Source organism: Peromyscus maniculatus, chromosome 3, assembly GCF_049852395.1.
Source record: "Peromyscus maniculatus bairdii isolate BWxNUB_F1_BW_parent chromosome 3, HU_Pman_BW_mat_3.1, whole genome shotgun sequence".
NCBI classification, from domain to species: Eukaryota; Metazoa; Chordata; class Mammalia; order Rodentia; family Cricetidae; genus Peromyscus; species Peromyscus maniculatus.
Genome location: NC_134854.1, coordinates 23,763,579 through 23,788,247, shown reverse-complemented (window position 1 = coordinate 23,788,247; position 24,669 = coordinate 23,763,579). Strand labels below are relative to the sequence as shown.

Genomic DNA, 24,669 nt, shown 5'->3' with positions numbered 1-24,669 from the left:
GTTATCTTGTTTTCCTAACTTTGTCTGAATTTGTAGATAAAAAGTTTGCACCTTTTTGAATGTTTATGTTTTATAACTTTTCATCTATGAATTTTCAAACTTTTCTGTAGGTTTAAAAATAGTATGCTTTTTATTAAATCTTGGTAGACTTTTATGTGGTTGAGTTCTACCAGTCTTTCCAAAACTAACATATTTGTTACCTTTTATGTGACTCTGCTAGAAGACATCTGGAGATCAGGAAGTGAATTCTGTCACCTCAGAAATTACCTTTGTGAACAGTGCTACTCATGTATTCTATAGGGACTGATGACATGGTTGTCATGATAGTTTTTGAAAAATCAGGAGAGTAGAAGCAGCATCAAATTATAAATACTTGTAAATCAACTACAGTAGGTGAGATCCATCATATTCCCAGAGCTCTCTGACAACTGATAGATGCTGCCAGAGAACATCCTCAGTGGTTTTGTTTTTTTTTTTGTTTTTTTTTTTGGCTTTTGTGGGGGTTTTTCCCCTTCCTAAACATTTGGGAAATCCTGCTTCTTTTTAAATGTGATCTTTGTGAGTAAGCATGCATATATTCACACACAGCTGACTCACATCAGTAGACTAGAGAAAAAGTATATGAGAATTGTAATAATGATTATTACTTAGTGGTTATGTTTTTATTTCCATAGCTTTTTATATATTATCCAGAGATGTAGTACTGTAGAGTACAGTGGTCTCCCATCATAATCTCGTGATTTTGAAAATTATACAGTACGTGCGCCCCTGCGTCCACTCTCTGGTTTAAAGTGGACCTGTGCAAGGATACCCTGAAACCCAAGGTAGTGGAGACAAGAAAGTCCTTTGATATCTGAGCTCAAACTGGAATGTTAAGTGGTGGTCATATGCACTTCTTTTAGAATATAATAGCCAATTTATCGTTGTTTCTCTTCTTTCCAAAGCCATATGAAGGACTGAGGCCTCAGGATCTTCGTAGATTAAAGGATATGCTTATTGTGGAGACTGCAGACATGCTCCAGGCCCCTCTGTTTACTGCTGAAGCTTTACTTCGAGCTCATGGTAATGAGAACTGTCTTATGCCTTTGATAACTCAGTGCCTTTTGAAACTTCAGAGTTAAACACGGCTATTTCTGTGTCTAAATATGAATTTTTTTAAGGAGCCAGATAATTTAAGCAGCTCCCAGATAATTTTTGTGCACATGTTGCTCTGACAGTCATCATCCTGTAACACTTCTCATTTGTTGCGTGAAGTGGCTATAAATCAAAGAGGAGAGTAGCATTTGCTTGCTTGCTTTCTTTCTTTCTTTCTTTCTTTTTTCTTTCTTTCTTTCTTTTTTTTTGATTGAGCTACTGAGTTTTGTTGAAGTCATTCAAGTATTAAATTGTAAGGCTCAATTAAATTGTGTTATTATCAATTATATTTATTCAGAAGCTGTTTCTTACCATGAAATGTACAAATTGAGATTAAGATTTGAGAATATACGATCTCTTATAAGATTTTTTTGTTTTGTTTTTTAAAGATTTATTTATTTATTATGCATACAGTGTTCTGTTTGCATGTATCCCTGCAGGCCAGAAGAGGGACCAGATCTCATTACAGATGGTTGGGAGCCACCATGTGGGTGCTGGGAACTGAACTCAGGACCTCTGAAAGAACAGCCAGTGTTCTTAACCTCTGAGCCATCTCTCCAGCCCTTGTTTGTTTTTTCATTTATTCACTTTGGGGGTATTTTTTTCTTCCCTAAAGATATAGCCAACTAAGGAAACTTCTCCAACTTTGTCCCTTGTTCCCTGTCTTTCTTAGCACAGTCACTTGGAATGTTGTTGCATGCCGGGTTACACTCTCCTTCATACTGGATATTTGCTCTTTTGTCTGGCTTTACATGACAGCATTTTCTGACTTTAAAATAATTTTAAAAAAGAAATGTATAAGGAGTCTTTGTCTGTCCTGCCAGCCGGCTCCCAGATAACGACACAGAGACTTATTAATTATGAAAGCTCAGCCTTTCACTTAGGCTTGTCTCAACCAGCTCTTATAAGTGAACCCATGTTTATTACTCTATTCTTCCACATTGCATCATCTCTCTTTTATATTGCACCTCCTGTTTCCTCTCCATGTCTGGCTGGCGACTCTGCCTTTCTTCTTCCCAGAGTTCTCTCTGCCCAGAAGTCCCATCTATACCTCCTGCTCACTGTTGGCCATTAAGCTTTCTATTACACCAATCATAGCAATACATCTTCACACAGTGTACAGATATCCACAACAGAAAGATAAGTGCTGAATTTTAACAAAAATATATTTAAAAACAGAATAGTAAAAATCTGTTCTATTCCAGTTATTTTGAAGCTCTAGTTGTCTATTTTTAACAAGAAGTCTTTATCCTGAACACCAAAATAGGATGTTACTTCCCAAAATGTTTGTATCATCTTTTGGTCATAATGATCCCAGCACCTGGGAGGCAGAGAGAGGTGGATCTCTCTGAGTTCAAGGCCAGCCTGTTCTGCAAAGCCAGGAGTTCTGAGACAGTCGGAGCTGTTGTACAAAAGAACTCTGTCTCAAACAACAATACAAAAGAACTGAGAACTGGGTATTTCCTCATGGATACAGGCCCCTGCTGCCAGCATGTTGGCTAACCCTAACCCAGAATCATACTGTTAGCACTGGTGTTCGCCTGCTTCTATCATGGCCTCTTCTCCTTCTGAACCACAGTATTCTGGGTATGTAGCAGTGACTCCTACGTTTCCTATAAGAAGAATGGCCTCGGAAAGTAAACGTAGATTCAGAGCTGGCTTCGGAGAGTCAGGGTCTGAAGATGTGGGGTCGAGCTTAAGAATAAATACATTTAAACAAGCTACTCGGTGGATGTGAAACCAATAGTGTTTAAGATGACCTGAGTCCTAGCAGCTGCACACCTACAGTCCGACTGTGCCAGGGTTTCTAAACTGTATTTGTCATTTCCACATAACCTAACAGTGTCCTCGGTTAACTCCTCACTGATTGGGGGGCACCAGGGAACCCTCACCTAGTTACCTGGCAATAACTTTAGTGTCATCCTTCACTCCCCATCAGTTCCCATCACTTCTATTCCTAGGTGCCTCAGCCTCTACTCTTCTTTGTTCTCCCATTCCCACTGATGACTTCAATTCAGACTACTATTCTCTGTCATTGTTGTACCCTGATCTTCAGTTTTGTTCTTCTGGTTTCACCCAGTACATATTTTGTGTTATTTGAGAATCCCAGTCTGAGCCTGCCATTGCATGGATGAACACTCTTCCGTGCTCCCCAGACTTAAACCTATCCAGTTTTCTAAAGTAGACCTATGACATAAGTTTCATCATCTGGGGTGTTAGTCTCTCCAGTTCTTTGACCATGTATCTCAATTTGTCCTTAAAAATCATCTCTTCTAGGAATTTTTCTTACCTTGTATCTTTTGGGACTCTTCCTGTTTCCATTATATTCTATACTCAGCACACACACACACATACATACACATCTTACTACAGTGGTTCTCAGCCTTGCAAGCCTTTAGTGCATACAGTTTAGACACTCGAATGTGAGTATATCTGCATGTGGGTGGGCCTGCCTGGAGATGGATAGGGGAACTGTGTTTCAGTTCCTGAAAACATCAGAAATACATGTTTTCCCAATGGTGTTAGGTGACCCCCTTTATTAGCCTGGAAACTCCTTAATGGGTTTGTGTTTACATAATAACAAATGTATATTAATCTCAGAAAATAGTTGTGAAATGAATAAACATACTTGAAATGTACTTTTATATGTTTTTGCTTTTAAAAGGTTTCTCCATTGTCATCTTTTAAGCTCCAGGATAAATCCTGGGTCAAAAAATTTAAATTTAGAAATTCATAATAGCCTTTTGAGATGTAGCTCATTTTATAGAGTGCTTGCTGAGTGAGGCAATGTGATTGCAGAATAGTCTTCTTCTAACTAACAGTAATGCCTAACAATCATAACATGAAAACTTGTACAGAATCTTGGGAATGAGAGGAACATTTATAATCCAGTGATTTAGGAGGCAGAGGCACCAGAATGATGAGTTCAAGACTAGCCTAGGTTACATGGGGGAGACCCTTTCTCAAAATAACTAAACAAGCACCAAACTAGAACAGAAATGCAAAGTGCCTTAAATTGTGTTACCGTGTTTCTTTATAGAGTTAGGCTCATAGCACCAGAAAATATATTCTGTCCTTTGTTTGACCTCTTTGACTCAGAGTATGTAGTTCAGTGTAGTGTAGAAAGCACGGTGTGGTATCTCCTCCCTGTTATCTCAGCCCTTAGGAGCAGAAGATAGGAGGATCACTATGGGCTACATAGTAAGGCCAGCCTGGTCTACAGAGTTACACTTGTCTCAAAAACCTAAAAATAAAAACAATAAAAAACAATTTAAAGAAATAAAATGCAGACCTGGCAGAAAAATGGAAGCTATTCATCAGTGGGGTCATCATGTAGCATTTCATTTATCCCAGTCTGAGGTTTTGCTGTCCATGGTTTTAGCTACCTGTGCTCAGGTATAGTCCATAATTATGAATGGAAAGTTCAAGAAACAAACTAAGTTTTCAATTGCACACCATTCAGAATCACATGGGATTTCACCCCTCAGGCTCAGGATCTGAATCAGTCTTTTATCGAGTCTGTTGGACCTGTATGCTGTACTTGCCCTTGATCAGTTAGTAGCCATCTCCTTATTAAGTCAACCTTTACACTAGGACAAAACTAGTGCTCAAGTAACTTTGCTTTACTTGATAGTAGCATATTGATGTTGGGAGTTTGTTAGAGTGCATTGCTATAACTATCCAATTCATTGTTAGTATATCACCTGTATATATAGAGAGAGATTAAAAAAAAAAAGTCCTTGGTATACATGCACTTACATACATACATATGGTATGTACTGTCCACGGGCTTCTAATGGAAGTCTTAGGACATGTCCTCTGTGAGTAAGGAAGAACTACTTTAGCACTTAAGATCAGCTAGCTGTTGAAACATCTCTTAATCTGATTACATAGTTCAAAGCATTTATGTCTTGATATGAAAAGGAGCTCTACACAGTCATTCAGAGACACCAAACCTTGACATCTTCAAGTAGTTTATCTTCATCCTAGCCAACCAATCAGAAAGGGAAGAATAGTTGTGAAGTTCCTGAGCCCATCCCAGATGTGTCATATATTATCCCTGCAGGGATTCCATTGGCCAGATTGTAGCCAGGCAGCCACGCCTAAATGTAAGTAACAGTTCTGCACTGTAACACCTTTGCACATAGTCCTCTTGGCCACAGATACTATGTTCTCACAAGTAAACTCTAGTTGAATTTTCCTGTTCAGCATTTGTCCATTCTATGATAATAACTTCTTGTTGTTTATTTCTTTTGGGAGTTGTTGTTGTTGTCCAACAGTATGGACAGGCTGGCCTCCAGATCACAGCCATGTTTCAACCGTGCAAGTCCAGGCACATCCCCCTGTGCCTAGCCTGACAACTTGCTGAAGCATTTGTTTTGTATTTCTTCTATTAAAGCATTAGGTGCAGGATCCGAGTTTTCTAATGGGCTTCTCTCTTGTATTGTTTAGGTAGTATTGCTGACATTTACAGAGATCAGTTGTATTCGAGTGGAACAGTGGACGGAGCTACCCTCCATTATGATATGTAAAGCTCTGCTTCGGAACTGTAAACTCAACTGTCTAGAAGATCATAGTCTTGCTGACACTCTGCTTTTCATAGGAATATAGGTTATGCTATCTCATGTCAGATTTTGACCTTAAGTAATAAAACTGGCCTCAAGCAGAAGTACTAAATGTTTTATGATGTTTACTAAATAGTATTTAAGTCTTAAAGACATGGTCTTAGACTTACGTGTTAAAAAATATTTGGATTGGTTTTATGTATATGAATGTTTTGCCTGCATGTGTATATGTGCACTACATGCTGGCCTGGTACTATGGGATCAGAGAAAGATGTTGGACCTCCTACAACTGGAGTTACTGGCCATTGTGAGCCACCATATAGGTGCTGGGAATCAAACCAGTGTCCTCTGTGAGGGCAGCAAGTACTTCAAACTCCTGAACTTAGGAGATTTAATGGGACCTGTTGAAAAAATAAAATTTCTAAAATAGTATATTGCAAACTTGCTTGTCCTTATGACTTAGAGTTTTTATTGCTGTGAAGAAACACCATGACCATGGCAACTATTATTAAAAAGAAAAACATTTAATTGTGATGGCTTGCTTACAGTTCAGAGGTTCAGTTCATCATGGCAGGTAGCATGGCAGTATGCAGGCAGAGGTGGTGCTGAATCTGAGAGTGCTATATCTTGCAGGCAACAGGAAGTCAACTGACACACTGGGCGATATCCTGAGTATATGAAACCTCAAAGCCCGCTCCTACAGTGACATACTTCCTTCAGAAGGTGTGGCCCAGGTTAAAGGTGTGCCCTCCAGCCTCAAGGTCTGGATTAAAGGTGTGAGTCATCCAGCCTCCTCCAACAAGACCACACTTCCTCCAACAAGGCCTTACCTTCTAATAGTGCCACTCCCCATGAGCATATGGGGGCCAATTACATTCAGGCTTACCACATCTTAGAATAAATACATATCAACAGATTGCTCTTAACTGCTTTGGCAGTTCATCATCTTTTCTGTTCAGTACAGGCCATCTTCACCCAAGGCTTTCCTCAGTGTAGATTTCTTCCTCCACAACACATCTTGGTTCCAAATGCAATATCTTCTACATAACACCTTTTTGAAAGTCCTTCCAGAACATATGAAAACAGCTGAAGTTCTCTGTGTTAAATTTGCAGTCCTCCTCTTCCAGTGTACCTTGTTCAGTGGTATTCCCTAGTTCTACAGATGGAAGCAGCAGATAACCAACTGGACAGTCAAGGCACAAACATGGGGCACAAGCTGACATTTCTTCTTCCTTAGGCTCTGGACTTGTCATTACCAAATTGTCAGTTCTCTTCTTTTCTGCTCACACCACCTTGCCTGGGCTGCCCTTGCCTCCCTTTGCAGCATGCAGTAGCCTTTTTCTAGTTGGTTTCTTTTCTTCACTCACAGCCTATCCAATTTTTGTTCTTCCTACTCTACTCAGAATAATCTTTTCAAATTTAGTCATAACAGTTTCCCCTTCATGTCCCCAAGCCCAGCTATCCTTTGATTTCCTATAATAGTTAAACTGAAGACAGAAAGAGTTTTGCAGTGTCCTGTGTGGCCAAGCCCTTGCCAGGTCTTGAAGTCTTGTCTCACAGTGCTTCTCTTTGGTCTCTGCTCCACCTGTGTTGACCTTCTCACTCGCACAGCAGTGCCGCCATCCTGCTGCCGCAGACTTCTGTGCGTTCTGTGTTCCCTCTACCTACACTGCCTTCCTCTCCTGTTCAGCTAGCCAGCTCCCACTCATGCCGGAGCAGTACTTACCTTGCTGTCTCTTCCTCCCTGACAAGGAGTGTCTCCGGGTGCTTTCAGCAGTGGTGAATTTGTTGTATGTATGCTTATTGATCTCCTTCCTGTAAGTTCAGGAAGACAAGAATTGTGAGTGGTTTTTCCTATCATTGTATATCTTCACTGCCTGACTGAAGAGATAATCAGTAAATGTTTGCTAAATGACTAATAAGATAGAACCAAAGCAGATAATTGTACTGAAAAATATTTGTAGTGGGTAAGACTCAACTTGACATATTTAATCTATGAATGTGTTATAATACTGTTTCCTTTACTTAAAAAAAATGACATAATGGAGCCAGGCAATGGTGGCACATGCCTTTAATCCCAGCACTTGGGAGACAGAGGCTGTTGGATCTCTGTGACTTCAAAGCCAGCCTGGTCTACAAAGTGAGTTCCAGGACAACCAGGGCAACACAGTGAAACTCTGTCTCCAAAAACCAAAGAAGAAAAAAAGACATAATGGAACTATTTTAAAAAGTCATAATGCACAAGAAAATTATTTTATATTCTCACAGTTTGATAATACTTAATATATTTTAAATGAGAATCAATTTTTATTATAATTCCCTCATAATACATCCTAAACATTTTTTTTTTTTTTTTTTTTTTTTTTTTTTGGTTTTTTGAGACAGGGTTTCTCTGTGTAGCTTTGCGCCTTTCCTGGAACTCGCTTTGGAGACTAGGCTGGCCTCGAACTCACAGAGATCCGCCTGGCTCTGCCTCCCGAGTGCTGGGATTAAAGGCGTGCGCCACCACCGCCCGGCTACCTAAACATTTTTAAGTTGTTATAGTTACCACTTTCAATGACTGCATCTAAGGAAATGGTTTGGTTGTACTTTAAATTTGGAATGTGGTATGTACCCTTATATTAATTAATTTATGCTTACTTTAGTCTGAATAGAACATTTTAAGAGTTGGTAGTACTTAATGGCACCGTTGCTGATTTCTGTCAATTTTATGGACCTTCCACTAAGTGCTCAACACACACTTAGAGTTGAAAGGATTGAGTTGATGTGTTTATTTTTCTAGAGTTTGCTCAAGTTCATAGAGTTAAATAAGTAACACATCTGGAATGTGAACTTCAGACGGCCTATTTCCAAAGGTGGTCTTTACACTGTGTACCATTGCTAACATTTTGGAGGGCAGCAATGAAAAACTTTTGAGGAACTGAATGGGGAATGTATTCCAGATGTGGTGCCCAGATAGATTATAGACAGTTACCTAACAAAAAAGTAGCTTTTGGTAATATTATTTTTAAATAGTAAGCTCAATTCATAGAAGGAAAAGTAAGTAGAAATGAACTTGTAAAAAAGTTGTTAATTTCACAATAAAAAATAAATTTAATGGCTTTTTTTTTTGTAGTAATATTTTATGTGATTCTAAAAGTAATGTTACTTATTTAGAAAAAGTCCAGCACAGGGAAGTCACCGTTGTTTTCAACAATAATAAGATTAATATGCAAATATCATTAATGTTTTAATTAATATGTAATTATAAAACTCATATCACTGACTACTAGTAAGCCTACATAATCTTCCAATTAGATAACTATGACTCCACTGTTAATTATGCATCCCCTTTTGCCTTTATAAGTAATGTTTTGGAACATTATACAAACAGGAACTTGGTGCTTTTCCAGTTGGGCAAATGTCCATGCTCTCTCTTTTCTGCCTGCTCTTTGTTACTCTCTGTAGCAAGTTTTCTTGTCAGACTATCTTTGGATTGCCAGCCCCAAATAATGACATGGAGACGTCTTATTACTTATGGAAGCTTGGCCTTGAGCTTAGGCTTGTCCCCAAGTAGCTCTTATAATTTAGTTAACCCATATTTTTTAAGCCACGTTCAGCTATGTTGCTTTTTACCTTTACTCAGTACTCAGTCTCTCCCCCAGAAATCTTGCCTATCTTCTTCTGCCTAGCTATTGGCCATTGTGCTCTTTATTAAACCAATCAGAAGGTGCCTTAGGCAGAGACACATCTTTGCAGTATGCACAGATACTCTGCAGCAGCTCTCTACTCTCTTCAGAAAGTTATAATTTATGTCTTGTTCAAAATTTATGGCTGCTGTTTATAGGACTGATATGGTAGAAGTTACTTCCTTTTTACCAGACAATGAACTCAGCTTATTGTATTCAAAATATGTCTTGTAGGTATCTTGTGATTTACAAGGAGGATAGACAGATCATTTGTATCATGGTAATTACACACACACACACACACACACACACACACACACACACACACACACACACAATGCAGCCCAGGAAGAACCAGCTTCCAGGCTGCAGACAGGGCTCAAAGGGAAAGTCCACAACATAGCGAAGCTAAGACATTTTCTGTCTGCGGAGGTTAGGAAAGAAAACACACTCAACACCTATTCTGATGGTTTCTCTCTTTAGTCTCTTAGGTTGAATCTCGTCATACTCTTCTCTCTCGTGTTGTACTCTGTCGCTGCTCCCCTGCATTGCTCCATCCTATCGTGTCTCCCCCCCTCTTGGTTTTTCGAGACAGGGTTTCTCTTTGTAGTTTTGGTGGCTGTCCTGACTCTCACTCTGTAGACCAGGCTGGCCCCAAACTCATAGAGATCTACCTGTCTCTGCCTCCCAAGTACTGGGATTAAAGGCATGCACCACCACCACCACCCGGCCCCTATCATGTCTTTTTATAGTTTATATATCCCAACAAACTCTTTCAGGCAATATAAAAGTTCTAATTATCCAAGAACACCTGCAGCCCTCATTTGGGGCTACAGAGTCAAATTATTTTCTATAGCCTTGACTAGTCAGAATTTATTTTCACACATTGAGGTACGGAATGGGTGCAAGGACTTAATCGTTTGCCAGCTAGCAATAATTGGACTGTCTTTGTATTTACAACTTAGCCAGATAGTACAGCTGTGTGTTCTTGTGGATTAAAACTTGGAAACGTTTATCTAAAAAACCATTAGCAAAGCACCTGGTCTAATCTAAAGTTACTTTGAAGCTTTATATCAGCTAATAGTGAACGGCTCTCTTGGCAGCTGGGGAAATTCAACTATTTTCCTATGTCATTCTGAGCTCTGATCTAAAGCAGGTCCTAAGAGTCTCATAGTCCTCATGGAACAATAGGCCCTGACTGTGTCAAAATATACAGCGTCTTCCTGACAATCCACAGATATAAATGCCCAGAAGACCGAGATGTTTTCAAGAGATAAACACACTACAATACAGGCAGTGGGAGACTCCCCACATACCTATACATTATATCAGATAACAGGTACAGCAGAAGCAAAAGGTATTCTGGAGCCTGTATTCTTGTAAGCCTTGCTTGAACGAGATACATCAATCAGAGTTTTTCTTCTGGTGAGCTGACACCGGAACCTCAGTTCCACCTGCTGTGTCCCTGACATGGCTACTGGCTGCCAGCACATGCACCCTTGCATGTGGTTTAATTATATTGTGTAACACCCTGTCGTGATGCTCATTGTTAGTGATGTTTATCATTTTCTTGGCTTCAGTAAAAGAAAAAAAATCAGACACTAGTTTGTCCTTTACTGTGTTGCAAACAGTGGTCTTTGGAGAAAACCAAATGGGAAAATTATATAGGTCTTAATTTAGACAAGAAATTGATTTTTTGGAGAAAACCAAATGGGAAAATTATATAGGTCTTAATTTAGACAAGAAATTGATTTCTTTTTTCAAGTATCACTGTAGTTGGGCTTCTTCATCAGGACCATTGGCTCCCCAGTAATGACACGGAGACTTGTTATGAATTATGAAAGCTCAGCTAATAGCTTAGGCTTGTTTCTAACTAGCTCTTATACCTTAAATTAACCTATTTTTGTTAATTTACTGTCTGCCTTGTGGCTTTATTACCTCATCTCTGTAGTGCCCATCCTGCTTGCTCGCTCTGCATCTCCCTGGCGTCTGCCCTTCTTCCCAGCGTCCTCTCTGCCCTGAAAATCCTGCCTAGTTATTGGTCATTCAGCGAGTGACACATCTTCACAGTGTACAAAAGGATTCTTCCACAACATAGTACATGTATGAGTATATGGAAACTTTAATCCTGGAAATGCCTCTGCTATTTTAAATTCACTAATTATTGGTTTGAGCCAGATTTGCTTTCCAGCTTAAAAGAAGTATCTTTCTCTTGCTACCAAAAACCTTCTTTTGATAAACATCATTTTATTTACTTTATGGATCATGCTGTTGCCAACTATACCTAGTAAATCCTGTGTCTAACCTAAAGTTATCAAGATTTTATCTAGAATTTTGAAGCGTTTGATTAATTGACTGATTTGCTGGTTGGCTCGTTTGTGGTAAGATTTTGCTGTACCCTAGGCTGGTCTTGCCACAGTCCTCCTGACACAGGCTCCCCGGTATAAGGTCACAATTGTATACCACCATGCATGACTTAGCCTGTGTTTTCTTTGTGCTTTATAGCTTCTTTTTTGATACTATAGCTAGTTTAGTATATACTATAGTATAGTATCCTTGGGTCCCGTGTATGCTAGGCAAGATATTTACCACCAAGCTACATCCCCAGGTCCAGTTTTATGATAAAATTTTAGTTCGTTTTTACAAGATATATATTAACATTATAATTTTTGCATGGAGATTTGTCCTTTACTGAAAACTCTACTCTACTGTTTCATTGCCTTTTCAACTAAAACCTCAGTTGACCACATGTGTGCAGATTTCTTATTTTGCTTTTTAGTTAGCATTCACTGTTTAGTTGATCCTCCCATACTCTCCTCTCCATTCTTCTGCCACCTGTCACCCTTGCGGTCCCCATAGTCCCTGTTCCTCCTTAATGTCACTGTGTTCCAGTACCCTCCATGCTTCCTTAAAACCTTTTTCCATCTCGTCCCCTTTCTAGTTTGTGACATACCCATATTTACACCCATATATAAAAATTAAAGGCTAGGGCCCATGTATGGGAGAATATGCAGTATTTGTCTAAGTCTGGGTTGCTTCAATATAATAATTTCTAGACATCCAGTTTTCTTGAAAATTTGGTTATTTCATTTTTCATTAGAGATAAATAAAATCTGAATGTGTACATGTGCCATATTTTCATTATCTTCATTTGTTGAAGTCCATGTAGACTGGTTCCATTTCCTTGCTTTTGTGACTAGAGTAACAGTAAGCAATGATGTTCAGTATCTCTGTGGTCTAGTATAGAATACTTGGAGGATGTGCCCATAAGAGGTGGTAAAGCTATGTCGGATGTGGTGGTTTTATTTCCAGTTTTTGAGAAACCTATATACTGATTTGCATAGTGGCTCTACCAGTTAACGCCACAGCCAGCAGTGCAGAAGGGTCTCTCGCCTTCCACATCCTTGTCCTAGCATTCATCGTTTTTATTCTTTAGTGATTCTGGATAGAGTAAGATGGAATCTCAGTGGCTAAAGATGTTGAACACTTAAAAAATGTATATTGACCTTTGTGTTTGTTTTGAGAGCTGTGTGTTTGGCTCATTAGTCCATTTATTGACTGACAGTTGGGGAGGAGGGTGGTGGTTAATTTTAGCAGTATATCTGCTTAAGATTTTCTCCTGTTCTCAAGCTAGCTGTCTTTTCACTCTGCTAACTGAGAAGGCCAGGAAAATACCATGACAGGCTCCCAATAATTCACTTAAGAACTAGGCCTCAGTTCCTGCCTCTTGAAACTGGACAGACAGTTTCTGAGGAAGCCACGAACAAAGGTCAATCAATCTTCAACGCCCCGGACAGCAGGTACAAGGGAGATAGCATGTACCAAGCCTGGCCACTGGGCCTGCCCCCACAGCCAGTAGCTCAATGTAATAACCAAATAAGGACAGAGCCTGGAACTTGTCCAGGCCTGCGCAAAATTGGGAAAACTGTAGCTGTCACCAGCCCCTGCTAGCCCTAGCCAATTAGAACAGACTAATATGATTGCCACTCATGTAAGCCAATCATATCTGAGATGGCCTAACTGTCCCTGAAACTCCCCTTAGCTGTGCTTAAAAGGAGCCTGCGAGCTTCTCTCAGAGTCGCCATCTTGCCTTTGTGTTGGATGGGCAGCCCCAGCATGCTGGTACCTTTACTCTCAAGATAATAAACTCTTGTTGATTGCATACATGGATGGTGGTCTTTTGTGGGACTTCTCCAGGACCAATCTTCTTTTAAGCTTTCTTTAAAAGTCAAGAATCATTTTTCAATGTGTTTCACTTTTTTCAGTCTTAAGAAGAAATGCTAATACTGTTTTTCTCTTGAACATACTGATGTTATAAGTTTCCTTTTATAATACTCAACTGTAGCTGAACTACACTCAACCACTTTCCTATTCCAAGAGTAAGATCTAGTTGGCCTTAGGGTGTCTGTCATCCTGTGCTTGTTTTCCTAATTTCTTTATGGAGCGGTTGGCATTATAATATGGTGCATAGTTTTGCCAGTGTCAGTTTAGCTTGACTTGCAGTGTTCTCTTTGTCAGTAGACTGGATGTTCCTGTTCAGAGTATTTGTGCATTTAACTTGAATGTGTCCCGAGCATTATCAGCTGTGACTATATAATGTAATGAACCACTACTGATAAAACATATTTGAAAATGTCTTTTTCTGAGATCTAAATCAGATTTTTTAAGCATTAAAAAGGGCAGGTAACTTTTTAAATTTTCCATGAGTGAAACAACAGAGAAAAGGGAGATCGTAATTGTATGTAGGGTTCTATGTACACTAGGTAAATAACAGAAATTATAGACAGTGTTTTCTGATATGGTTGGCATAAAAAATGAGAAGTAGAATAGAAAAGCCATGGCCCTACATAAAAAGCTTTAATCAATTTTACTTGGTTTTTAGTAAAACTTTTAGAAGTTATGTTAGTGTGTGTATGGTGCGGGGGCGGGGGGGTTCTTTATCTGTTCATCTGTTGATTATTACGTAGGTTGGTTGATGTGTGTATGTATGGCAGGAGGGGGGTCTTTGTTCATCTGTTTAATACCTAGGTTGATTGGGAGTGGTTCTTTATTCATCTGTTGATTATTACCTAGGTTAATGTGGGGTGGGGTTCTTTATCTGTTCATCTGTTGATTATTACCTAGGTTGATGTGGGGGCGGTTCTTTGTCTGTTCATCTGCATATTATTACCTAGGTTGATGGCGGGGGAGAGCTTCTTTGACTGTTTATCTGTTGATTATCACCAAGATTGGTGTAAGGGGGTTTCTTTGTCTATTCATCTGTTGTTTAGTACCTAGGTTGAATCCATTAGCCATTACAGTTAGTGTTAAGATAAACATGACCATCCAGGTATCACGTTTGTAGGCTGACTTTGGTTCTTGTGAATAAGTGCTGTGACTAGGCTATATCATTCTGTTTTACATTTGAATGGGGGGCACTTTTAGTACACTTGACAGTGTGTGGTGGGGAAAAGAACACACTCTTGGAATCCCAAAGAGGTTTCAAGTCTCTGAGCTTGGGTAAGTTAAGTAACTTCCCTGCATCTTGGTTTCTTCACCTGAATAATAACTGAGAACTTCGTTGGGAGAAATAAATTAAGTAACTTACATATTATATATACAACCCCAAGCAAAATAATTGAATATTTTAGTTTGTTATTTAAAAAAAAAACAACTGGATTTTTGTGGCTCTGGACTTCATAATAACAAGTTTCACTTAACCATTCACAGAAGGATAATTATCTGTTTTAAATAAAGACAGATTTAAGCTCCCCTAATACAGATTTATATTTAATTCACTAAAACCTTACTTATAACCCAATTGCCTTGGGAAGTTCCTTCTGCTTTCAAGCTCTTTACCAAATGACCTGTAGGACTATATAATCATTTTATAGCTAGAGACCATTGTGAAGATAGTTGCATAATTATGAATTAAAAGAGGAAAGTGGCTAAATTAAACCTCTACCAAAAAATTAGTAAATTCTAAATGATGTAAGCCATCTATTTAAAATATCAGTAGAAATTACTGGAAATTCTGAGCACATTCTTAGAATTTGATATTTGTAATAGGAGTTTAAATTCTATTTAAAAATATTACTAACTTCAGTCTACCTAGACGTGCCTTGGTAATTAATTACTATTGTACATCAATTCTGTGATTTTTTTTTTAACTTGGGTGACATGTATCTTCTTCATTTATCCTGTTTCTGTTATTACTAATAACAGGTTTCAAACATTGTAGTTTCTGGGTTTTGATAGACATCTGTTCTATATTTCCTGAAGATTGGGACAGAGAGAAATTACTTGAAGCTTGGATGTCCAACCCAGAGAACTGCTGCCAACGGTCAGGTGTGCAGATGCCAACCCCACCACCAAGTGGGTGCAATGCCTGGGACACACTTCCTTCCCCGAGAACTCCACGGACCACACGCTCCTCTGTCACCTCTCCAGATGAAATCAGTCTGTCTCCTGGGGACTTAGATACCAGTTTGGTATGGCTTAGTGTACTTCCCATAGTTTCGCTTTCAGTCTTTTGACTTTCAAACTATGTGGTACTGTTCCATGGAGTTCATATGCTTCTTGAATGGTTTAGCCACTCCAAATTTGTAATAAATATGAACGCACTCTTTGTCTTGTCTAGGAACCATTATATTATTGCAACTGAATGTTGTACCTTGCTTTGAAGGTTCAGTTATTTTCATGCTTTGGTAAATTCTTATTACCACAGAATGTTTTTGTGATCCCTGAATTATAGGTTGAAAAGCATAATATTTGCTCACTTTGGAAAAGCCATGTACTATATTTTCACCTAAAAGTATTAAATACAACATACATGAAATACTAAAACTTAGTTTGTAGTATGCATGCTTAACCTAAAACATAATTTTTAAAATCATTTGCTGAATGCTAATTTTTAAAGCATTTACAGAATTTTTTATGATCATTTGCTTGTTTTAGCAAAGCCTCTGAGTTGGTCATTCAGTGCATTTCCTTAATAACGTTTCTCCTTTATGGGGAGCAGTACTGCCTAACCAGCATGCAACTGGTGGGCTGTGGAGGAGATATGCTCAAGTGGTTTAGCCACTCCAAATTTGTAATAAAGATGAACGCACCCTTTGTCTTGTCTAGGAACCATTTAGGAAATCAAAATTCTATTCTGTAATTGACATTTTAACATAAAGTTTGCTTCTTATAAGTCTTGTTAAAAGGTAACATGGTTTTGTATCAGACTTCCTTGCATGAAGACTTGACTTTGCTACTTATTTTGGGGGTGGAGGTGAGGTAGGAGGTGCTAGCATTTGAACTCAGGAGCTCACCCCTGCTAGGTAAACACTGTACCACTGAGCTACATTCCCAGCCCAAGTTGCCACTTTAAAATCCTGAATTTCTGTATTCAAAGCACAAAGTTGCTCTGTTTCCACAGTGAGCATACAGTGCAAGACACACACTGAAGTGGTCGTCGTGTGCCTGTGTGGTCTTGATCTGAGTAGATGCTAAGGATTTGTTTCTTGTGTTTCCCTTTCCTACTCCACAGTGTTGCTTAATAAGGAAACTTAGTTTGGTTTTTGCACTAAGACATTAAATACCATAGCAGATATAAAAAAAAGGCAGTCATGATATTTATTATTCAGTCCAAGCCAGGCACTCTTAACAGACTTGGTAGCATTGGAACATTTAATTTTCTAAGATTTATAATTTTTGTCATTAAACTATTGAACAAAATGACTGTATTGCTTCTCTTCAGAGTATGGCCCTGTTAAATCACTTCTCTTGTTTATCTCCAGTGTGACATTTGCATGTGCAGTATTTCTGTATTTGAAGACCCCGTGGATATGCCCTGTGGACATGATTTCTGTAGAGGATGTTGGGAGTCGTGAGTATATGAGCAGCTTATTCATCTCTCACTTCATAGTAGCCCCTTTGGTTTGATCATGACAGTGTTTACTTTCAGTATTTAATGGTGTGGATCATTTACATTGGTTTCTGAGTTACACTGAAATATACAAAGAATATTTTGTTTTTCCTCTTTGACATCAAAGTATATTGATGTCTAAACAATTGTATTAGTATTTTTATTTATATTACACATAATATAAATTTCAGATGTAACCTCAATATCAAGAATCAGTTTCTGTCTTCTATCCCACGAATTTTAAGCATTTGTGGTGTCTGAATTTTTTAAAGCAAATAGCCTTGAAAATCTGTAAGAATGCAGATATTTGAAATTCTTTTTTGTTATTCCGAAGTCAAATGCCTATGCTAGAGATTGGGTGTGTATTACAATGGAAAGTGTTTTTGATTCTCATGTTTTTCTCTCATTTCCTCTTTAATACCTTTCTTAGATTTATACATTTTCATTATATGTTAACTTTATAGTTGCACTTTTTGAGAGAGCTCGTGAAGCAAATGAAGACAATATAAATGAGCAGTACAGTATCTTACTATCTCTGTGTGGAGCTTTTACCACCAACCCCACAGTTCCTCAGAGTTGTCTTGAGTGCGAGCAGCAGGAAATATTAGATAGAAGGATTTAGATTGTGGAGATAATCAGAAAATAAAGGATAGCCTCGAGAGGGCCTGGAACCTATTCCAATGGGCCCTGACTGCCTCTGCCCCAGGGTATTTATAGAAACGCCACGGCTGGAGCAAAAGACCTCCCCCCAGCACAGCCAAGTGCAGACCATCTCAGACACCTGCACTCAGGCCCGTGGTCCAATCATCCTCTATATGCAGACCTGCTGGGTAAAGCCACGAGGAACCTGAAAATGGCCCCCACTTCTCTGGACGCACACAGAGCTTCATTTGATGATTGAAGCAAAGTATGTCATAAGTGTCTAAGAAAATCTTTCATGCTTTTTTCATGGAATATTGGGTATCAGTGTAGGGCTCTGGGGAGCATTACATGAGTGAGAAAGCAAAGGCCTAGCAGGTTTTCTGCATTTGTTTTTTGTTTTGTATTGCTTTGTTTTACAGTTTTGCTGTGGTGCAGTTGACATGTATCAGCCTATACACTTAAACTAAATTAATTCATAAATTGAGACATGTATATACCATGAAACAATCACCACAATCAAGATACTGAATATCTCCATGAGCTTCCCAAATGTCCTCACTGGGGTGGAGCTAGCTTAGTGAGTGAAATGGTCGCCCAAGCATAGAAGGCCAAGCTCAGTCCCGGGAGCACACACAGAAGCGTCGAGCATAGCAGTGTGCATTCTAGTCCCAGTGCTAGACAGGTAGACAAGTCTTAACACTGGGGCTGCACTCAGTTCCATGACATTGGGAGACTGTCTAAAAGGAGGTGGCTGATAGTGTTTCTAGGATAACTCTGAAGATCATCTGGCCTTCACACACACACACTCCCCCCCACACACACACACGTGTGTGCCTGACACACACAAATATGCATATATGCATTAAAAACTTAACCATTTATCCTTGAATCTCTCCTGTACACATTTCTGCCTCTCTGTCATCCTCCCCCGCCTCCCTCCACTCATAAATTTATATAAAACATCCTGATCTGTATACTGGTTTCATTTGTGGTACTTGTTTGTTTTCTGCAACAGTATGAAGCAGAACTTCAGTGGGAGGGAACAAACTGCTTTTCAAAAACTCAGAATAACTAAATATTCCTGGTTTTGTTTTAAATTTTAAATATAGACTAGACTTTTTAGTCTACTAGGATCAAGTCAGTATAGCTGATACAAGTCAAGTAATTCACGGGTCCAAACCCACAGACTAAAGCAGTTTTGACCCAGTTCTGGAGCAGCTATTCAGTTTTAAAGTGTTAACTGTACTATTTGAGGAAGTGTTAACTGGGTTTTACATTTTGTGGTTGTTGAACTTGATTCCTTTGTGAAAATTAACCTTGCTTGGGAATTACTTGAATTTTTTTAGCCTTTATTGAACTTGCTTACATAACTAGTGTCATAGGAATTAGTCCCCATTCTTTTTTTTTTTAAAGATTTATTTTATTATGTATACCAATGTTCTGCCTGCATGTATACCTGCTGCCAGAAGAGGGCACCAGATCTCATTACAGATGGTTGTGAGCCACCATGTGGGTGCTAGGAATTGAACTCAGGACCCTTGGAAGAGCAGCCAGTGCTCTTAACCTCTGAGCCATCTCTCCAGCCCCTAGTCCCCATTCTTATCTAAGACTAATCAGTAAAAGGTTTTGGTAAGATTTAATACTGTCTTCCTGTTTTCCTTGTACTTGCTATCTAGTACTGTCCACCTGATTCAAGACAGCTCTGGTCAAATCAGACACCAGTAAAACAAATTGTGTGGCTGATATATCAATTTCAAAAGATTCTTTAAAAACTAACAGCAGTCTGGCCAGGGGATGATAACTTAGCAAGTAATGGCGTTGGCCTCTAAGCCTGAGGGCCTGGGTGTGCTCCCCAGGAGAGGACTGGCTGCTGCAGGTTGTCCTCTGGTCTCTGCATGCACACTGGTGTGTGTGCCCCACCTCCACACAAAGAAATAAATGTGAAGACTTTTTCAAAACATCCTTCCAGTGGCACATAGAAAAATGAAACTTGGCGTTAATGAAGAACAGCGTGAGCCTGAGAATCTCCCATCTACTTTACTCTTCCCATCTTCCCTACATCGTCATTGCAGCCAGATGCTCTGGGGAGCTGTGCCAAGGAATGAAAGACAAGGAAATTTTTCTTTTCCACCCACACAGATACATTCTTCTGGATAGTAAGGCTTAAACCTCATGTCTAATGCCGTCATTCTAAGTCTCCCTTGATTTTTTTTTTCTTCCTAAGTGCAGTGAAATTAATAGATAGCACTAAAGGAAGGAGATATCAAAAGTTATTGATCATAATAACCAGGCAGTCATAATTTAGTTGCTTATTCTCCATTTGTTTTCTCTAGAATTGTTAAATAAAGTATAATCCACAGTTAGGAAGGTATCCAAGTTGGTAGAATGCTTGGCTAACATGCATAAATTCCAACCTTAGTATAAACCTGGCCTGCTGGCACATGCCTGTAATCCCAACAACACAAAGTTGTTGAAGTAGAGGCAAGAAGACCAGAAATTCAAGGACATTCTCAGTTATATAGCAAGTTTGAGACCCTCCTAGGGGACATAAGAGCTTGTCTCAAAAAAAAAATTTTTGTTTTTAAATCTGTTAAAATCCAGACTTAAAAAGTTTATTTCTTGCTTGTATATACATATTAAATAACAGTTATAACACCTTCTAAAACATACAGATTCTTAATCAATACCAGGTCTTTTGCATATATTTTTCTATCTAATCTGTGTAACAGCCCTGGGAAGTACATATTGGTACCCTCATTAAAATATGGTGAAAATAAGGCTTTTGTCATTAAAATAAATCGCTAAAGATCATTAAAGACTAAAATTTTTCTAGCTCAAAACTTTTTGTGAATGAGTTCATTCACCTTATACTTCTTTCTACTTTGCAATGTGCCTTTTTCTTATTACATCATTAGTGTACATAGAATATAACATAGAACTCATTTTAATATTCATCTAATGAAATATAAAGGAAAACATTTTCTTTTAAAGAGTATGCTCTGTACTCCATTGCTGCTATAAAAAACTTCATTTATCTCTGGATAATTTTCCTTGTATTTAAAGGGATAAAATATCGAAAATTAAAATGACCTTTCTAGGTCACTCAGTTCTGAGTTTTCTTATGTGAAAAATGTTTCAGATTTTTCATATGACAAAGTAAAACAAATAGAAACTTATATAAAAAAGTGTATGTATGTGTGTGTGAGAGAGGTGCTGGAGCAAGTACTAAGTGTAAGATGATAATCCATGTTTTATTGGTATGCTTTCTTTGTTTGTTTGGCTTGATTATAGTTGGTCTGGATTTTAGATTTGGGCAGGTTTTCACTCTAATGTAGTCTTAGGCTCTCTTGCAAACTCAAAGCCCTCCATCCAGCCTCAGCCTCTCGAGTGCAGTTACAGTGAGCTAGCTTCCACATGCAGCTCTGGCAGAGAGTGAGGACTGGAGAAGAAACACAGGTCTCGGTGCATGCTACACATAGACCATTGCACTCTATAGTGCAATGGTGCTATTTTAACCACACTCTCATAGAAAAATCATCAAAAAGAAAAAAAATCATTAGGTTGTATAAATAACTTACATCCTCTCCCTTTTCTCTGTTAATTGATATTCTAACAGGTTTTTAAATCTGAAAATTCAAGAAGGTGAAGCCCATAACATTTTCTGCCCTGCATATGAGTGCTTTCAACTTGTGCCTGTGGATATTATAGAAAGTGTAGTTTCTAAGGAGATGGACAAACGCTACCTACAGTTTGATATTAAGGTATGGGGCCAGTTTACTAAGCCTATGTTGTACTTTTATAAACATAATGGTGTTCTCTATTTCCAGAGAAAAATGCATATGTGATAAAAACTGGAAACCAGAGCAGCATTGCAAAGTTAAGCCCCACAAAAGAGCTGTTTACTAAATTGCTTGTCCCATTTTTATAAGTGATCGATGAAAATAGCATTTATAGTACCTACTCTCCCCCACAACAATATTTTATACTCCTGAGAGGAATATATAGAAAGAAAATTTTAACTTGGAAATTAGTCATTTTTATTTGAAATAATAGTTTAATTCAATAAATTATATTTTTTTTATCTTTTTTCCTATCTTCTGTTTTCATTTAGGAGTTAATCAGAAACATGCAAATTACTCTTTTTTGTGTGTATGTAACTTAAATTTTTTATTTCAGTTACTTTGAATAGATTTTTCTTACTCTAAATTCTATTATGTAATCTTAAAAAAAATAGGCCCTACTTCTTTAATGTATTGTAATACTGATTTTTATGTACTTATCAAGATGACATTTAGAAATTTAGTATTAAAATATAACCTGTAATTATACATAAGTTTCTGCTTACATTTAATCAAAAAAGTAGCACAGTATGTAACCATTCTCATGGTAGACATTTTATGCAGATAATTGCATTTTTACTTTATTATCATTTACCTAGTTTTAGATTAAAGAAAATAAGTTTTGCAAATCATTCTATTACTAAGGTAAATGCCTCATTTTTGCTTCTAACACATTTCCAGTGCTGTTTTTACTATTTTTATAATGCTGAACTCTTGTGTTTGATTTTGTTCTTTTATTTGCTTTTAGTCCGTGTGGAGATCCTCTCTGTTTGAGAATTTGTAGCTGATACAGTTTCTTTTGTTTTTCTTGTGATTTTTAAACAGGCCTTTGTTGAAAACAATCCTGCCATTAAATGGTGTCCTACTGCAGGCTGCGAAAGAGCAGTCCGGCTGACCAAGCAGGGGTCCAGTCCCTCGGGGGCTGACACGCTCAGCTTCCCCCTGCTGAGAGCCCCTGCCGTGGACTGCGGCAAAGGACACCTCTTCTGCTGGTTAGTATAAGGCAGGCCAGAGCTGCCACGCCGCTGTGCTGACAGTGTGGAAAGACTGAGCCTTGAATCCGGGAATTTAGGGATGTATAATAAACAGTTCGTAGCTATCGTGGGCTTGATGCCTTCACCATGCCAAGTCTTTGAAATGTGATGGTATAGTTTTTAATTGAGTTATTCTCCCAGTGCTCTGAATTGAATACTGTTATATCCACATTATCCATAAGGCAGCTCAGCCATGGAGACATGTCTCAGTGTTGTACCGCTAGGAAATGGCAGAAATGGAAATGGAAACCCACTGTTGGTTCCAGAGCCCAGTTACTTAATCTACAACAACAAAACTGCTGATTGTAGATTAGAAAATGTTCATAGTTTCATCGCTCTGTAAACTACAAGCGTTGGGCAACCATTCTAAGCCAGGGGTGTTTAGGGTTACCAAGCAGACTTTTCCATATTTCCATCCTGGACTTAAACATATATATATATATATATATATATTAAGAGAGAGAGGCTCTCCCAAAATGAATTCTCAGGTGACTTTAAAACATGATCCTAGTTAAGAACTTATGACTATACATAGCTTCTGTTTTACTTAGTTTCTAGTGATGTTGTTGTTTGTTTTTACTCTTTACTCTTTTGGCTCTGGGGGACCCGCCACCCAACTCCCAAGTCACACACAGAGACTTTCTTATGAATGCCAAGCCTTAGTTTGGCTTGTTCTAGCCAGCTTTCTGAATTTAAAGTATCCCGTCTACCTTTTGCCTCTGGGCTTTTACCTTTCTCTATTTCTGTATACCTTTCTTTACTTCTTACTCAGTGGCTTGGTGTGTAGCTGGGTGGCTGGCTTCTGGAGTCCTCTTCCTTATCCTGCTCCTCAATCTTTTCTCCCACATTTCTCCTCCTATTTGTTCTCTCTGCCCACCAGCCCCACCTATCCTTTCTCCTGCCTTGCTGTTGGCTGTTTAGCTCTTTATTAGACCATCAGGTGTTTTAGACAGGCAAAGTAACACAGCTTCACAGAGTTAAACAAATGCAACATAAAAGAATGCCAAAGCATCATTAAACAAATGTTTCACAGCATAAAGGAGTGTAACACATCTTAAAATAATATTCTCCAATTCCTACTAAGTACTGAGTAAGGTTGAACTGATGATCAGTTAATATTGCAAAGAATATGTAACCCAACAGGCTTGTTTAGTTTTGTATTTGTCAGTTATCAGCATTCTGTTTATTCCAAGTAGATTCAACTAATAGTTTTCTTTAATTAGGTGGTCAGAAAAAGTATTCTGCCTTTTGCCTATTTCCAGAATTATCCCATATTGTATGAATATACTTTTTAACTTTTTAAAATGTTTTGTATGTGTGTATTATGTGTGTGTATGGATCCATGAGTGTCATATGCACATATGAGATCAGAGGACAGTTCTTTCCTTGCATCTTCTGAGTTCCAGGGATCAAATTCAGGTTGTCAGACTTGGCAGCAAGTGCCTTCCTCTACTGAGTTTAAATCCACTTGAGATTTTAAGATTAAAACTTTAGTCTTCAACTCACAATCTAGTTATATAGTCTTAGCACTGCTAATCGTAAAAAAGCACAGTAATGGAACTATCCCTACTTCATCTTGTCTATTTCCTGCCATTACTATAAACAATACTGTGTTGGAGGTCAGAGGTCAGCTAATTACTATGTAGACCTAGTTTTTAAAATGAAGTTTTATTGAAACACAGTTGTCCCCTTCCATGCAAGTTTGTTTATGTATGTTTTGTGTTTTGGAACTGTGACAGCACATGCAGAGTTGCCACAATGACCACTGCTACACAGTTATTTAAAATATTGACTGTTTCACCCTTTACAGAAAAAAGTTTGCTTACTAGACTTTGGATATAGTCATTAAGAAAACAATACCATATTACTACTTTTATGGCTAAATTAGACTGAACA

At 38.4% G+C, this 24,669-nt stretch overlaps 1 protein-coding gene across 10 annotated transcripts in view; it reads left to right on the top strand.

The window, feature by feature from the left end:
- The window catches only part of Ankib1 (ankyrin repeat and IBR domain containing 1), a 112,910-nt gene that overhangs the window by 48,762 nt on the left and 39,479 nt on the right, over positions 1 to 24,669 (top strand). For 6 of the 10 annotated variants that reach the window (XM_076566246.1, XM_076566245.1, XM_076566244.1 and 3 more), the window contains exons 5-9: positions 945 to 1,062; positions 15,572 to 15,837; positions 17,131 to 17,219; positions 21,517 to 21,661; positions 22,565 to 22,731. In XM_076566246.1, the coding sequence (XP_076422361.1) occupies positions 945 to 1,062; positions 15,572 to 15,837; positions 17,131 to 17,219; positions 21,517 to 21,661; positions 22,565 to 22,731 (785 nt within the window). The remainder of the gene's footprint in view (positions 1 to 944; positions 1,063 to 15,571; positions 15,838 to 17,130; positions 17,220 to 21,516; positions 21,662 to 22,564; positions 22,732 to 24,669) is intronic. The other 4 variants (XM_042272758.2, XM_042272760.2, XM_006991215.4 and 1 more) reach the window with 1 other exon arrangement.